This window comes from Notolabrus celidotus, chromosome 3 (genome assembly GCF_009762535.1).
Source record: "Notolabrus celidotus isolate fNotCel1 chromosome 3, fNotCel1.pri, whole genome shotgun sequence".
In the NCBI taxonomy this organism is placed as follows: Eukaryota; Metazoa; Chordata; class Actinopteri; order Labriformes; family Labridae; genus Notolabrus; species Notolabrus celidotus.
The window spans coordinates 23,790,227-23,803,635 of NC_048274.1; the positions used below are offsets into that span (position 1 = coordinate 23,790,227).

Here is a 13,409-nt window from a genome sequence, read left to right on the forward strand (position 1 = left end):
TAAACCATCTCATCTTTTATCAAATCAAAATATCAGATCAGCATGATCACTCTCCCAGCCTCTTCTCTCTTTGGGAATGTGTATGCTTCTACAGTGTAATTTTCCCCTGCAGCACAAAGACGGCATTTCCGGCTATGTTGATTCTTCCATCATCTCTCACTTCAAGTTCCAGCTCCCCTCCTCGTCTGGAGCATTGGTAAGCTTCACACAAAGAATCCAATTGTGTCAGTTTGTTTCAGCTTTGTAAAATTGATAGTTGTATTGCTGGGTAAAAATCAACTAGTTCAGAGTTTGTTGATATTGTGATTGATATAAACTTGTTTTACATTATAGGCAAAATTACCTAGCATTTTCTTCTTTCCTAGTTTCTTCGACCAGTAGCTTCCTAGCACAGTGTGAGATGAACCTGTGAGGACATGGATATTAGACCAGAAATACAAGACTTTTCAATGTTCCCTGTCTTTGGCCTGGTAGCTGTTGGTTGTATTCAGAAGGCGTTTTTCGACTGCAGGAACTTTACCCCGGAACTAGGGACTTTACCCCTGAATTACGTGCGTTTCGACCGGGGAACCAGGGTCTAAATTTAGTTCAGGGGTAGATAATCTCCCCCTAGAAAAGCCCCTGCTTGGGGGGTAGTACTTTTCAAAGGTCCTGGGACTTTCAGTTGAACGTAACGGTGTATGTGGAGTTTACACAGTTGTTGAAACACAGAGGGAGTTCCTGGGAATGCATACTAGTTTAGGTTTTTTTCAAAGATTTCAAAATATTATTTAATACAATCTTTTTTCTCCATACGTCACTGGCCTGATTTGCACAATCCACCCGGGACTTCAACCCGTGGTCGAAATGCAGACGACAATGGGGGCACAGGAACCTTTTAGTTCTGGGGAAAGTAGTTCTGGTGGCTAAAAGACCCTGGAACTCTTGGTTGAAATACACCTAAAGCTAATTGTAGGGTCATGTGATCAAACACTATACATTACAAAGACTGCATGTTTTTGTGTGTGGACATTGAGGCAGTGGTCGACCTGTGACAGGATCCTCAGGGATACCGTTCCATGGAGCAAAGTATCTGGAGTAGAAATCATAACCTGGCTGACAGTCTGGGGATCCTATTGGCAGATAAAAGAGGACATTAACATTGAACATAGCTTATAGCTTTTATGCATGGCTGGCCTCAATTGACAAAGTGATACAACAGTATACATGGTGTAACAAATGACTAAGCTATCTCATGACATCCCTTTATCAAGTAAAAGCATCAAATATTAGATCCAGTTACCTTTCATGGTGAGGATTACTCCCTTAACTTTTCCACTCTTCTCACTGCTCTGAAGAGCTGCAGGGTCAACTTTCAGATTGGTCAGCACAGACCTACACACAGCACAGCACATTACAGAGTCCCAATCAAACCTGGCCAGATGAAAATGGGCATGACCTAGAGATAGTTTTGGAAAGACCTCTGGATGACTGTGGGTAGTTTTATGTAGATGAGAAGTATGTCTGTGTGTGCGTGCTTCTTCCTAATGTGACCTGTCACAGCTGTCAGCCAGTCGAAGCAGCAGTTTCTTAGTGGTGGAGCTCAGATAAACATCCTGGATTGGGTGATTTCCAACTGCAGCCTGTATCCCACATGCAGAATCAGAGAGACAGTGAGGTATGCAAGCATAAAAAATCACAATCACACTGGCTCATCTGGGTGTATATGGAGACAAGAGTCAGAACAATAACTTTGCAATCACAATGGTGTGCCTTACTGACCTTGATGATGTCTCTGAACTCATTGGGATCCTGAGAAATAGCATTAAGGAACAGAAAAAAACTGTCACTATCATTGCATTTGCAGTGCTTTTAATTGTGTATCAAATTTACTTTAAAAAACATATATTTGAAAATCTTACAATGCAAATGAAAAAAAGGTGTTTACTCCTGTGAATCCAGCTACAGCTGTCAGTTATACTATAGTAGGCTAGTGGCACAGTTTGGTGGGTTTTAAAGAAGCTGTTTTCTGAATAATGAAGGAAACATTCATGTTTTAAACCTAAAACACACTGTGTGTTAAATATCTGTCACTATGTTGTTTAATTTGAAGTGCCCAGTAGAATTGGCCTGCAGATCTCAGATGTAACTCTCACCTGTTGAAATTGGTTAAAAACTCAAAACCATTAACTAGAAGTAGACAACTGTGTCCTGATGTGCTTAAATGACCATCGACTGTACCTCCTGTGTTGGTGGGTTTAAAGGAAAGTCCATGATATACCGCTCTCCCTGCTGTGTGACGCCCAGATCTCCACTCCTGGTCTCAAACACCAGTACAGGATTCTCATTTTCTATCACAGGTGACATATACAAATATGATAAAATAATTACAGGGCAGCTGGTGAGCTAGGTTTACTGAAGTATTTATATCTCACTGGCTTATCTTTACAAGAGTATATGAAAATGCTTCCAAGGTAATTGTGTGAGTGTTTTCTGACGTAATCATGATATGCTGTTTATGTCCATGTTTCTTTTTGTTTCGTATCTTACTCTCGTACAGGAACAGCACTGCTGCAGAGGCCAGTGTCGCATGGCCACACAGATTCACTTCATTGGTAGGCGTAAACCATCGCAGACGAAACCTTGATCCTGTTAACCAAATCAAATTATCAGACAGGCGCTTTAACACACGAACGGGTAGCTTATGAATGTCTCTATATCATATTTATTTCCATATTTGTCAAAAATAGTCAGACAAAAACAGTTAGCTTTAAATGTATAGAAAAAAACAGCTCTTTAATTAAGTTTACACAGATCCACCCATAATTATCACCACTACCAGATAAATCTGAACTGTATCTGAGTTGTGTTGATGTTTACAATGAGTTATTTCTTAGCTGGGAGGTATCCATATACACAGAGAGAGACTGAGTTATATTTACTTTCTCACATAGCCTATTTCTGGGATAACTGTTGTAGTTTATTTTCCTTCATCAGAATTGGTAGAATGTACCCTATAATGTATTTACGTTATATTAATTTTCTTGTCAAACAACACCTTTTGAGTTTTCACGGTTAGATCTGCAGTGCACAAAAACAAAAAATGTCTGCCCACTGTGAATTTTTTACTGTCACAGCTCATTGTGCTTCTCATTCCCAACAATGCAAGTCTTATCTGTGTTGTGAACATTGTTATGTGTTAAACTGCTGAGGACATGCTTTTTATTTTTTCAGTTTGTGCACACACAAGAACACGCATACCAGCCTCAGTGAACAGTAATGAGCTTCATGGCTGTCTTTTTACCTGCAATCAGAGTTTCTCAAGCGATGCCATGCATGCTTTTTCCTTTGGGAGTTAATTTCCATAATCATTTCTTTATTTGTGTTCTTATAGGTGCACTTAGATTTCAGAAGCAGATCTTGAAGAAAACGTATAAAAAGTAAATGAGGATTATACAGACTGGCACAAAATCTGTTTCTGAGGCTCCAAAAAAACACCTAGCATTTCAAATAGCTAAGTCAGTGTACTGTTGCTGTAACAACTTCTATTAGCTAAGCAACAACCCAGGTATTGATATCTTTATGTTGTATAAGATATATAAGATGGTAAAAGGTGGTTAATTATTGTCATAAAATGCTTTTGAGAAAAGGTGAACTTTCTTAAATTCACCTCACAAATTCAAACTTATTTTTTTCTTTAATTTGAATGAATGATTTTATGAATGTAACTGAAGTAGGTTCAATGGTTATGATCTGACCTGTAGTGAAATTGTCAGAGGGGTTGAGCCTGGTGATGAAAGCTGTTTCTGCCAGGTTCATCTCTGCTGCTATTTTCTGATACAAGTCATCACTCAGCTCCTAATGGAAACATTATACAGATATATAAATAAACATGTGACATGTTATCAGTATAAACTTTGGGCATGCGCAAATGCCAGGTTGCTCAAGCTAGTACAGTATACTTCACAGAAAATTACACAATATCAACTTTAATGAACTTTGAGCATCATCAACTTTGCTGAGTGAAAATAACCTTCATTTAGCAACAAATGCACTACAGCCCAGCATTGCAGGTTAACACGTGTATAGAAACTATTACACTTAATCATTTTACTCACATGCATAAGAGGGCACACTGCCGCGGGGTTTCCCTTGAACGGCAAATTAGTGAAGGCATCCACTGTAATTACTGGAATTTCCATTATTACTGAGAGGCACCTGGCTCCAAACTGAAAGAATCTCCACTGAGGAAAGTAAGGATTGTCGCAGTCGACCTACTGCTGTCAGTGGACTTCACCCTGTCTGCGTTTTTTCACGAACGCCCCCCTGCGTCAATTTTCTCACCGCCAGGGTCGCCAATTTAGAGACCGCATTAGGCTACACTTTATCCAGTGCCTGATTATATTACCGTCATATTTGGTTTTCAGGACTTGATTGTATAACCTGTTCCTTCAGCTGATGTATTAACAATGCATGCATGGCATTTTTATTTATGTCAACTTTACGTTATAAATATTTGGGCAGAATTACTCATATAACAGATGCATGACATAGAAAGAAAGTCTAAATGGATTTATTCACAGGACTTTAACTTTATGTTATTTGTTAATTATGATTAAATAATTCTCTCTTTGTTCTTGGCTGGTTCACAGTACAGTCGTGAAGCAAACTCCAGTCCATATTTCTGAACCATGACGGGATTCAAGATTCAAGATTCAAGACACTAGACCTTAACACAAATCCAAAAATTCTAAATAAAAATAAAAATACTATCTGTACAAAGAAAGGTAAAGAAGTAGGCCTACTTTTAAAGACATGAAATTAGCCTAAGCCAGAGTGCACATGTAGTAGATGAAAATAACAATAAGATATGTTATGAAATAATTTACAATATAGCACATGGATATTGAGGTATTGCACCGGAAATCAAAGTTTGCACATGTATCAATCAATCAATCTTTATTTGTATAGCGCCAAATCACAACAAACGTTATCTCAAGACGCTTTTATAAACATAGGAGGTCTAGACCACTCTATGTCAATATATATCTAATCTATCAGTATGTGAAATATCACATTACTATACCTGATGAAGCCTACCTGAATACAAATAACTTATAAATTAGATAATTTATCGTTATTCTATTTGGTTTCTTCTTTAGTTTTCATTCTGTTTCCGTGTCATTTAGGATAAATAACTTATTAATAAATTGATTAAAAAAAAAGACTCAGGCGTGATTTAGTTTGTTCCAAGTCTCGCGAGAACGTACCTGGACTTGGATAGAAGTGACACCTGGGGCTCGGGACAGGAGCAGGAGACAAGAGGGGACAAGAGGCGACTGTAAGATATTTTATCGTTTTTTAATATAAGTAAGCGATGAACAACATGTCGGTATCATGGGACATATCTGGATTGCCGTTGAAAACATAGGAGCGTCGGGTGTTGAAGTAGTTTTATTCATTTGACCCTGTCGGTGTCCTATAGCTAGCTAGCTCAGCTCTTAGCTCTTAGCACGCTACATGCTAGTGCTAGCTAACACAATATCAAGACATATTTATACTGTCTATGATCAAGACTGACATTCTGTATAAACAAAACCACCTAACACAACTCTTCCTGGCACGATACGTTGAAGTTAAGTGTTTTACTGAGATTACGTTAACTAAGACTTCTTTACACAGCTTAAAGGAGGAACTAAAGGCGTTTATGTTAGCTTATTAAAGTGTTGTAAACAGATCCACAGTACTGTTATTTATTACAGGTGATGGTTATAACTCCAAGTTAAAGGTTAGTAAAGGATGTTCACAACTTCAATTCAAGCTACCTGAGGGACTGACTCTACGATGCTTTGTTGTTGTTACTTAGATCATGTTTAAGTCCCATATCCATATTTCACAGTAAAATAATGCTGCCACTTTCATCATTGCTTTTGTACGGTTAGTAGTAAAATCAATTAAAATGTGTCTACATATTATCTATTCACTCAATGTACTCTGCAGTCAGATCAATATGGCAGACAGACAAATGAACAGTTACCTGATGCAGATTACAATCTGTGTTATGCAAATGTTTGATGAGAGGTGTAGGTACACAGAAACCGAACATTTGTTTAATCTTTAGCAGATACTTTCAGTTACGAGAAGGTAAGGTGTTATTAGCAGTGCAGCTTCATGTATTCCTTTATTTCTTTATTCAGATCCCCATTAGCTGCCACTAATGCAGCAGCAACTCTTCCTGGGATCCACATAAAACAAACAAAACATACAAAATATACATGAAATACAAGACGTAAATGCAACAAACATGAAACACAGGAACAGAAAAATGCTGCAAACAGAGAATACAACAACTGAATATGCTACAAATGTAAGATACAACAACTGAAAATGCTACAAACAGGAAATACAGCAGCTAGAAATGCTACAAACATAAAATAAAAAAACAGGATGTTCATTAAATTAATTAATGTTAGGGTTATCATTAAGGTGTTCGTTTAAAAGTATTTTAAATCTGGCTTTACTGGGGGCTTCCATTATAGTAACTGTTAAATTATTCCACAGTGTGATGGCTCTATACATAACAAATCTTCTCACTGCATCAGTTCTGCGTCTTCGCTTAACCAAATTACCCTGCACAGCCTGCTGGGTACTGTGACTGTGTTGGTCTCTCACATACCTTATTTGTGAGTACAGACAATTCGGTTGTTTACTAAAACAGATATTCCTAATAAAAGTTGTATGGTTGCATGCCAACCTCCTGTCTACTCTAAGCCACGAAGGACTGGCATGCATACTGTCTATACTCCGCCTCCCACCTGATGGACAGGCCAGAGCCAGTCTTGCAGCTTTATTTTGAGCTTTTGATGATTACTATAGGGTGCGTCTGTGTCTTATCAAAGAAACAGTGATGCAGTACTTTGATGTGTTTCTGCTGTGTTGTGCTCTCTGAGGAGGTGAGGATGTCTCTGAATGAAGAGGGTTATGTGGTTCGGATCAGAGGACTACCCTGGTCCTGCACGCAGGAGGAGGTTGCCAGTTTCTTCTCTGGTGAGAATACACACAGAACTTTCTCTATGGTTGAAGCTCAGATATAAGTACATCTATGTCAGAAATAACATTGTAACATTAAATGCTGTATTGCTATGTCAGCCAGAAAATGTCTCTAAATTGGCATCCTTTTAAAATAATCCAAATAAGTCCTGTTTCTTTACAGACTGTGACATCGTGGGGAAAATAAATGGAGTGTGTTTTACGTACTCTAAAGAAGGCCGTCCCAGTGGAGAGGCATTCATTGAGCTGAAAACAGCAGAAGATTTCAAGAATGCCCTTTCCAAGGACCGTAAATACATGGGACACAGATACATAGAAGGTAAGAAACAGAAACCATTGTAACAGACTGATGAAGCACTGAGTGTTTACTCTGTGTGGAGCTCGCCTTTGAATAGTGTTTGCACAGTATCACAACACCAATACCAAAGTCAAAGTACACCTACTCTGGAGCTGTTGTTTCATTTGCTTACTGTAGATTCGTTATGTTTCACACACATGGAGATAGTTTTGTTGTTGTATTAATTCACTGTACCAATACATTTACCAGTGTGTGGGTGTGTGCACAATATGTAATGATGTGTGATTGTCCCCTCATATTTTGACATGTATGCCTGTCTGTGTTTCCTAATAAGTGTTCAAGTCAAACCGCAGTGAGATGGACTGGGTGCTGAAACGTAGCGGTCCTGCTGACTATGACAGCTGCAGTGGGTGCATGCTGAGACTTAGAGGCCTTCCCTTTGGCTGCAGCAAAGAGGAGATTGTTCAATTTTTCTCAGGTATTCGCATGTTCAAAGTCTTGTTTCTTACTCCCTTTAATTGTACTGATATAAGACAATATCTTCAAATCTTGAGTAGATTTTTAAAAGACATGTTATTCGTGTTGCAGTTTGGAAATGGTGCTCGCAGACTTGTATCTAGCTTTCAAATGATGAAAAGAACAATTGATTTTTATGGTTGCTGTCAAAAAAAATCATGCAAAGAAAAATGTCAAAAGAAATATGTGATGCTTGCTGGAGGTTATTCCATTCACTCACCCCTTGGCCAAAATTGATGTAGTTCAACATCATATATTAAGATTTCATTGGATTTAAAAACAAAAAGAGAACAAGTCTTAAACAAAGTCAACCTTTTGGTTATTTCTTTGCTCCAATGTTAAGCCACAAGCAAGACTTAATATCAACATATTTAGATGTTATCACAAAGCTTCTTTAATGATATTTTGACAGTAGGTTACTGTTTGATCAAAAGTGGCACATAGGTTGAGTTAACCTTTAAAGGCTAACTTTTATTCCATAGTACAAGAAAATGCGTCCTTGACTGATCCATAAAAATGTTAAGTACTGCCAAGTGAACTTTGAACTGTTTCTCTTTTCTTTAAACTTTACTGATGAACCATGTGCCAGCAAATATCTACCAACAATACCTTATATCATATAGTGATATTAATTTGACAGTCTACCTGTATGTGCGTCATGGCTTTTAGGTGCAATGTGTGTTTGTTTATGTAGTATAGTCATACTGTGTTGAGTTATGTCTTATGTTAGTGTTACTTAAACATATGAATTAAAGTAATATTTGTGGTATACGACCTCAGTGTCAGGCTTCCATAAAGAGTATTAAAGATAGGATGGGCTGGGCTGGTTTGGCTGAGGGTAGACCCGTGACACTTATCTGAGGTCAGTACTGTGATTCTGCCTACTGGCAGCCTTTATCTTCATAGAGTTATCACAGTTTTTGTGACCGTGTCATTCAGCTCCTATAACTAATAATCCAGTCAGTAACCTAATTTGGTTGTGCATTAAGATAATTCATTTACATTCACATCTAAATGATCTGATGACTCCAGGCCACTTTGTTTGTTTCCAACTTAACACCTTTCAGGTGAAAATTCAGTCCTCTAAGATGCCCTTATTTAAAGCAGTCATACCAGATTCCACAGCTTATTTTTATTTGCTGTCATGACATATATGAATCCTGAAAGCTCCAGTGATTAAGTGGGTGTTGTTCTATTTATTCTATACATCTATCAGTCTACCTACCGACCTATGTATTTATGTGTGCTTGGGTTGAAGGGTTGAGAATCGTGCCAAATGGGATTACTCTGCCAGTGGACTACCAGGGGAGGAGCACAGGGGAAGCCTTCGTGCAGTTTGCCTCAAAGGAGATAGCAGAAAAGGCTCTGGGGAAACACAAGGAAAGAATAGGGCACAGGTGGGACAGACGGGAAGAGGACGGGCTGGACTGGGTTTGGCTTCTATTGTAGAATTTAATGGGTGGTCATATTAGAGTAATTATGGTATTAATGGGATGGGTTCTGTTTTGGTTGAATGATAAGCATGGGTTGGTGTGCAAGAATAATTATGGTAACACAATAACAAAGTGGATGAAATAATTGGGTGGGTTATATGATATTAATAACTGCTAATGGGAAGGATTTCATGGGATTATGTGTCGAAATTATGCTGACATGTTGAATTATGGGATGAGAAGGGGTGTATCTCTTAGTTAAAGATGGTCAAAGTATTTAATGACAAAGATAGTTTTAAACTTAGACATCTTAGTCCTGGGAGCTCTATTACATTATGTTGGAGCATCATTTGGCACTTTCTTTACACATAGTTTAAATGATCCCACAGTTAATTTGCTGTGCAGGAGGGGACTAAGTGTAGAGGTACAGCAGAGGACAGACAAGTTCTAAACCATTGAATCAATAAAGCAGCATCTAAGATGATTTTTTTTACTGTGAGTAGCATGAAGTGAGGTTGGTGTAGAAGTTCTATATCACAGCCCTTAGCTCAGTGTTCAGACACTCCAAGTTAAGAAACCACCATTTAGATACTAGAGGATACACTACTTTGTGTTTATCTTTTTATGTGCAAGTCATTTCTGTGTATGCAATCCAAGCTGGGGTATTTCTACACCTTTACCCTCTCCTCTGCCCCCTCCACCTGATGGGCTTCTCACATTGCAGGTACATAGAGATTTTTAAGAGCAGTCGTAATGAGATCAGAGCCTACTATGAGCTGCCCCGCCGGGGGATGGGAGGCCAGAGACCAGGGCCCTACGATAGACCCATGATGGGAGGCCCCAGAGGAGGGTTTTTCGGGGGCGGGCCTGGCCGTGGTGGGGCTCTGATGGACACTATGAGAAGTGGTGGAGGCTATGGAGGAGGTATGTAAAAAAAAAATATATTGTCTTATTACAGCCGTGTTTTTTTCTCTGTGTTAGATTACAGTTTGAACTTTCTTCTCTTGCTCTGTGTTGTTGACTTTCTCCAGGTTATGGCAACTTTGATAGCTACAATGGTTTCAACAACTACTGCTTTGGCAACGGCATGTTTGATGAGCGAGTGAGAGGAGAAAGGGGAGGAAGAGGTAAAGTCCACTAACACCTACCTGCAATGAAGTTAATGTTTGAATGCCTCAAGGCCAAATTCCACCAGTTCTGTGTCCGGTCCGTCTCCAATCAGTCACTGCACCGGATCTGATAGGTTTCTATTCTAGTCAATCTGTTAACTCCCACTGGATGCGCTCCGTTGTGTTCCGGCTGCATATGCCGCAGGTCGGAACGCAACGGATCAGATATGCAAGACTTCTATTTTTGCCGGATGCCGGAGTATGACACATCAATTCAGCACAGAGCAGATGGAGTGGGACAGGAAGTCAGGCACCAAAACAAAATGAAAAACTGGTTAATTTTCAGAATAAAACACTCTGTGTTATCAATAGATCGTTTTTAACTTAACTATGACAACAAAATGTCATTTAGAGCGGAGCCAGGCCTGAAGTCAACAGGTCAGAGGTTTTCAGAGGACCATAAAGACAACATGGATGAGGAGAGGAGGAGGGAATCCTTGATTCAGTGATTGCCGCGGGAAAAACCTCGGTCACATGACTCCAGATGTCCGGCGGCCATTTTCCGTGCTGCGTCCCGAAAACGCAACCAGTGGATGTTGACAGACGAGAGAGCACGAAGCCAGACCGCAGCGGATCGGAGACGGACCGGACACAGATCTGGTGGAAGTCCCGTGTGGGTTATGCTGTGTTGATCAGTTTAGCAGCATTTTTCTGAAAGGCGAAACCTTTTTCAAAACAAATGTTGATATTATATACAGTTTAAGACCAATCTTAAACTTTACATTATTGTCATACATAAATAGTATTAAGGTTTTGTAAAGCTGTAGATTGTGACTGTGTTGGTTTGCAGTCTCCAAACTGAAGCTAAACTTTACAAGAAAATCCCTCCTGTTACTTCTTGTTTCATTATCTTTCATTATCATTCAGTACATTCAGAGGGGGTTGATTCCTTCCTTCCTCCTCATGTGTTAAAGTAGCATTAATAACACGTTGCTGTGTTTGTGCTCAGGGATGGGAGGCCATGGTTACAGTGGTCAAGTTGATGGGTGTTCAGGTTTCCACAGTGGCCATTTTGTCCATATGAGGGGGTTACCTTTCCGTGCCACAGAGGGAGATGTGGCTAAAGTAAGAGGACACACACTGATATCAGTTCTCCTGAAAAACAATGAAACTCTCAAAATAATAGCCTGAATAAGATAGCTTTTTGAATTTAACTTGGTTGACCCGTAACAAATCCATTGAAGAAACATCCATTAATTTGCATCAATCAGATAGTAGGCTGCTTCACCTAAATAAACACTGTTCAGTTAAATGTCTGACTTTTTAATGATTGCCAACCTGATTGCTTGTTTCATGTTCTGTTTGTTTCTGCAGTTCTTCTCTCCTTTGAATCCACTGAGGGTCCACATCGACATGGCTCCAAATGGGAAGTCAACAGGGGAAGCAGATGTGGAGTTTCGCTCTCATGAAGATGCTGTGGCAGCCATGTCCAAAGACAAAAACCACATGCGTATGTACTCCGATTGGACATGCTGTTTTAGAAGGTCATGACTCCAAAATACTCATGTTACTGGCAGAGAAGATAAGTGATGTACAGAAGCAGAAAAGGGCTAAAATGACTTGAAATAAAGAAGCAGTTCGATCAGGACAGACCTTTATAAAGTGTGTCAGTACACTGAAATAAGAAGTATGTATCATAACCATATTATTTAATTTAACTTGGAGTAGTTGAGGAATTATCTAATTAGATTCTTGAAACAGATGTCAATCAACTTATTCTCTCTCCACAGAACATCGCTACATTGAGCTGTTTCTAAACTCCACAGCCAGCGGAACTGCTGAAATGAGTGAGTTCTTATTCCCTTGTATTAATGATGACACTTCATTTCTTTTGTGTTTGTACAGAGCATTTAAAGGTGTGTGATCAATACTTAGCTGCAGTTGTTGATGCCTGTTGAATAAGAGTTGTTTGTCGTGTAATAAACTCACATTATCTCTACAGTCATGATAAACACCTCCTTCCTTTACACATAGAGCTAAATGTCCTCTCCTCCTCAGGCCGTGGTGGTAGCGGTGGTTACTACAGTAGCTCAGGAGGCGGCGGAGGCTCTCGGAGCAGCGGGTTGAGAGCTGCATACTGATGATGTCATCCCACTCTTCTGATCCATCCTGACGTTTGTTTCACGTGTTTTTAGGCCACTTGATTACAGTTTGAAAGCAGGAGAGCTGATCTGAAGCCTGTCCTTATTTTATGAGAGCCTTTTTCTGATTTAATTGTATTTGTACTGAAACTTCACCTCCGGACACCAGATGTGGTCTCAACAAGCTGTTATTATTACACCATTCCTGAAGGCACATGAAGAACTAAACTCCTCTATATGAAAATGTTGGAGCTGTTGTAAGCGTTGGACAGGTGAAGGATCACCTCTGAGATTTAACTACCAAATGTTGTAATGTAGTTCTTCATGGTGCACATGGGAAGTAAATTCATTGTTTTGTGATTTGGTTAAGAGAAATCAAACGCCTTGTCTTCTTATTCCAGTGCTCTGAATCGTATTGATGGGTGCTAATTGAATGTGTTTGAGTTATATGACTTTATTGGGATGCACTTTAAATAGTTGAGGCGAGTGATGCTCTTTTGGAGGTACAGCAGTGAAGAAATGTCAAAACAGTACACAGAGCTCTGATAGTTAGAGTGAAGATTTCTTGTAAGATCTTGTTTTTTTCTGGTTTAAACTTGATTGTTAAAACAACTTGTTTCAGTAGAGCTTTGGATCCTTTCATCCTGTATTGCACAGACTCAAACTGGGGTTCAGATAATCTTTCCTGCTTTGAAAAGTTTGAATGTGAGCCTGTGTGTTTTTTATGAATGTTTTCACAGTTCATCGCAGAATTTAAACTAAGTTGAATATTAAATTCTACTCTCAAAGAGCAGAAGTAAAATAAATTCTCTATATTTGAGCTGTAAGATAGCTTATGCAGCTGTTGTACATTTTGCTGAATAAATTTTATATTTAATTCTCT

The 13,409-nt window shown here is 39.1% G+C and overlaps 1 protein-coding gene across 3 annotated transcripts; it reads left to right on the forward strand.

Annotated features, from left to right (window-relative positions):
• The first annotated feature begins 64 nt into the window (after positions 1–64).
• hnrnph3 (heterogeneous nuclear ribonucleoprotein H3 (2H9)) lies at positions 65–13,403 on the forward strand. Of its 3 annotated transcripts, XM_034680547.1 has the most exons (12): positions 65–196; positions 2,540–2,594; positions 6,930–7,026; positions 7,193–7,348; positions 7,662–7,805; positions 9,102–9,240; positions 10,001–10,200; positions 10,308–10,403; positions 11,395–11,510; positions 11,760–11,895; positions 12,176–12,232; positions 12,444–13,403. In XM_034680547.1, exons 1-12 carry the CDS (start codon positions 135–137, stop codon positions 12,524–12,526), a joined length of 1,341 nt encoding a protein of 446 aa, XP_034536438.1. In that variant the 5' UTR covers positions 65–134; the 3' UTR covers positions 12,527–13,403. The 3 variants fall into 3 exon arrangements, with proteins under 3 accessions (XP_034536438.1, XP_034536439.1, XP_034536440.1); XM_034680548.1 differs by lacking the exons at positions 65–196; positions 2,540–2,594 and adding an exon at positions 5,203–5,320; XM_034680549.1 differs by lacking the exons at positions 65–196; positions 2,540–2,594 and adding an exon at positions 5,230–5,320 and having other exon boundaries at positions 6,933–7,026.
• The last annotated feature ends 6 nt before the right edge of the window (positions 13,404–13,409 follow it).